At 45.2% G+C, this 4,098-nt stretch overlaps 1 protein-coding gene across 1 annotated transcript in view; it reads right to left on the bottom strand.

The window, feature by feature from the left end:
- Positions 1 to 4,098, bottom strand: part of trioa (trio Rho guanine nucleotide exchange factor a) — an 80,405-nt gene that overhangs the window by 24,044 nt on the left and 52,263 nt on the right. The window contains 7 exon segments of the mRNA XM_042077655.1: positions 213 to 282; positions 372 to 481; positions 707 to 773; positions 1,540 to 1,655; positions 2,262 to 2,456; positions 2,825 to 2,947; positions 3,769 to 3,884. Coding sequence (XP_041933589.1) covers positions 213 to 282; positions 372 to 481; positions 707 to 773; positions 1,540 to 1,655; positions 2,262 to 2,456; positions 2,825 to 2,947; positions 3,769 to 3,884 — 797 coding nt within the window.

Genomic DNA, 4,098 nt, shown 5'->3' on the forward strand with positions numbered 1-4,098 from the left:
CATGCAGTTATGACCTCGATTTAAACAGAATCTTTAGTTCATTCATAAAAGCACAGAATTGTCATTGTTACCTTATATGGAAATACATTGCGCAAATAAAAGAGAATTAATTGTATGGATTGTTGAAAATGCGCTAGAATATTTCCAGTCTTACAGAGCAAAAGAAGAGGCAATCAAGTTCACTACGCAGTAGCACATACACACAGACTTACCCAGGTTACAAAGCAATGGCCCACATCTTCAGGAAGCTGCTCATATTTCTCAAGCTCTTTGAGGAATATACTGGAAATGAGGACAAGGAACATGAGTACAAAAATCAATGCACACACACGGACACCACAGCATGAGAGGGGGTTGTAAGGTCAGCTCACTTGTGGTGGAACTCGTAGAGGTCCTGCATGTTGCCGAAGATGATGTGCTCTTTGTTGACAATTCCTGGTGGGATCTCCTCAACGCCACTGGTCATCTCCCACAGGTACGTCTAAGATGAGGAGGACAACTTAACAATACTGCTCAAGACCCTTCCTTTGTGCAATCTCAGGTGGGTTTAAACGCAAGTATGTTGCAGTGCATGTAAAAATCAACACAATAGCTGAAAATGCCAGCAATGCTACTGTAGAGGTGGCATTCATATGTTATTTAGGCAGACATGTTTGAATTGTCCATGAAGACACTACAAATGTGGACAATAGGGTGAGATACTTACATCCATGCATTCTCTCAAGTCTCTGACATAGGCCTTCTCTGTCTGAATCAGTTCAGCCATGATAAACCTGCAAAAAACAAAACCATGAAAAAGTATTATTCACCAAGCTCGTCATCAATCTCCAAGCCAATACTCCATGAATCCAAAGCCACCGTTAGTTCCACACATTTAGTGTCTGTAGGTTTCAAACAAAACAGAGAGGAGAAGTCTGTCTGATGAATCATCTCCTTCTGTCGCCATCTCCTCCAAAACTCTGGAGAGATTTTTTTTTCCTCCACTTAAATGATGCAATGATGAACCATGTCAGGCATACATTATTAAAACACAGCCTCCCACATATAGCTGAATGTGCAGATTTGTCCCATAACGGAGGAGATCAAGCTCACTTTAACCTGCACTCTCATCAATTATTAGCCAGGAGACTTGGAGACTGTCTGGAATTACCTGAACTACTGAGGAGAGGTTGCTGACATGAGTTATAATCACATATGATGGGGAGCCATAACACAGCTTGTGTCTGTGTGTGTTAATGCATGAGGGGATGTGTATGTACGTACAGTATGTATGTATGTATGTATGTATGTATGTATGTAACAGTATGCATGAGAGGTTTGGAGAGCCAGACCCCAGCTGCACAGGGAGTGTAAAGAGTGAAAAGTGAAGAGAAGACTTACAGAAGGAGGAAGAAAGACAGAAAGAATCCATAGACACTTCATGCTTCAGAGAGAGAGAGAGAGAGAGAGAGAGAGAGAGAGAGAGAGAGAGAGAGAGAGAAAGAAAGAGAGAGAGAATGTGTGTGTGTGGGCAGATGCTGAGAGTGGGAGCACACATACTCCTTCCTGCGGGCCGACTTGCGCTTCTCCTCGTTGAGCTCGTGGGCAGCGTCCCTCAGCTTGACCTCTGACCCTGGAGCACTGGCGGGGATGATGTCCAGCTGCAGGTCTTTACTCTGGACGGGAGAAAAGAGGCAACAATCCTCTTAATACACATTAGCCAGCTAATTAAATACAAACACCAAATCTGAAAACAGTAGAAGCTTAAACATGGATGTCTTTTTTTCCCTCTAAGGCCAGGTTCTTGCATATTATGGGTCTCAATCAACTCAAATGTGTTCCAAGTGTTTGTAATTTCCCTGTAAAGGGAAACTAGAACACTGTTGGCGACTGGGGAAGTCATCTTCACATGTGATATGGCAGCTGGCTGGACAGCAAGATTCAGGTTACAAACAGTCATAATTTCAGTGACTCATTATTCGCTGTCCATTTATTGATATTTCACCAGCCTCCTGTCCATCAGTACAATGTGATACTGTGGTGATACATTTGTAGGAAAACCCCACATCAAAATAAAAACAATGGGTTTCTAGAATCATACCGTGATGAATGAAAATACCGGTTTTATTTGGCAACAGGAGCCTAAATTTCATTTTTGGCCCACAGTTTATCGCATTAAAAGTACAACCAGAACATGGACGAGAAGCTAAAACAGTATAAAATCTTCTTATTCTCATCTGTCATTATAATAGGATTTCTCTCTCAGTAGTGTGGTCACTCACGGCCTTGTTGGAGTCGGATGAGATGCCAAGGGCCTTCTCCAGGGACGTGCGGTACTTGTCCATGCGCAGCGAGAAGTCCCGGTAGCGCTTGTCCACCGCCGTCACCCACTTCTTGATCTCGGCCGCGTGTGCGTGGCCCTTATCGCAGAAGCCATCGGCCAGCTGTATCAGCAGCTTGACCCGCTCTTTGGTTTGCTGAAGGGAGGGAAGGGTAGAGAGGGGGAGAGGAAAAGAGAGAAGGAGGATGGAAAGGTGGAGAATGGGAAGAGGAAGAGAGAGAGAGGAGAAGAGAGAGAAGGAATAAAGGAAGAAGAAAAGGACAAGGAGGAGGAGAAATGGTGGGCAGAGAGAGGTGGAAGAGGACAAACTGTCAAACGGTGTCGAACTGTCACACTGAAATAACTGAAAGTATTTGTAATAAAATAGGTAAGAGAGGTTGGTTCAACTATGATGTAGAAAATGTTTGTGCAATTGTGTGAACAAGGTGTATTATTATTATTATTATTATATGAATATGTGTCTATGGCAAGCGTGTTTGTGTTGACGTTTGTGCGGGCGGGCACCTTGGCTGTGATGTGGAAGTCCTCGTGTTCCTTCAGTAGTTCCTGTGTGTGGTGAATACTGGAGCCAGTCGAGGTGTGTGTGGACAGGTAGAACTCGCCCGTGTCGTGAATCCATTCCAAGGCCTGAACGAACACACACACACACACACACACACACACACACAGAGACAGACCAAGAGACAGAAGGACAAACAGACACAGATGGACACTTTGATTAGTTACAGTGACAAATGTTCAGTGGGAGTTTCTTGGATGGCAACTGAAGTTGATTCAACCAGGGCCCTGCGGCAACCAGTAAACAATGATGTAATTTGGTGCAATACCCACAAATGCCCACCAGGGGGCAAATGGAGTCCATGTTTCCAGACATGGACACATCACATTTGCTTGCTTGCATTCCCACCACACACACACACACACACACACACACACACACACACACACACACACACACACACACACACACACACACACACACACACACAGGACGGATGTTTGGAAACGCGTAGAAACAGCAGTAATTTCCCCTAATGATAATGTCTCTTGTGCTGCATGACACAAGGCAATTTGGGACCGCAGAGGAGTTCGGTGCTTGCCAATCTGTGGTTTCAGCTGTCTAGAAAATACACAGACTGTGGGGGAGAGAATGTCACTAAGAGATGCAGTGTGTCTGTGCTTGCATTCCAGTAAACTGCTGAAAGCTAAGATCGGCGAGTGTGTGTGCATGTATGATCTTTCAACAGTTTACTGGAATGCAAAGATCGATGCGTGCGTGCGTGTGTGTGTGGGTTTTGCATGCCAGGACTATATTTGTCTGGCCCCTATTTTTCACCTCCATCAGTATGCAACCTGTACAGGTGACCGGACACAATGATGTAAATATGTAAACAGTGTGTTTGTGTGTGTATATGTGTGTTGGTGGGTGTGTGTTATGCAATGCTGACCTGCTTGGCGCTGCGTTCAAACACCACATACTGCTGACACTGGTCCAGCCTCCTCTTCCTCATCGTCCAGAAGTGAAGAACCCGGTTCTCTCTCTGCAGCAGCTCATTCAGGATGTCTACGCACGCACACACACACACACACACACACACACACAGAAAAGGACATTCACACACTTTCGATGAGCGCACATGAAAAGATCACGCAAACAGCTTGATATCTCATGCTTAATCAAAGAGCCCGCGGACATGAAAGCGGCGAGAGATCAGAGGCAGGGACACGCTCGGAGGCACACAGGGAAGAAAGCCACTGAGGCCGTCCACTCCACGTGA

Source organism: Alosa sapidissima, chromosome 21 (assembly GCF_018492685.1).
Source record: "Alosa sapidissima isolate fAloSap1 chromosome 21, fAloSap1.pri, whole genome shotgun sequence".
In the NCBI taxonomy this organism is placed as follows: domain Eukaryota; kingdom Metazoa; phylum Chordata; class Actinopteri; order Clupeiformes; family Clupeidae; genus Alosa; species Alosa sapidissima.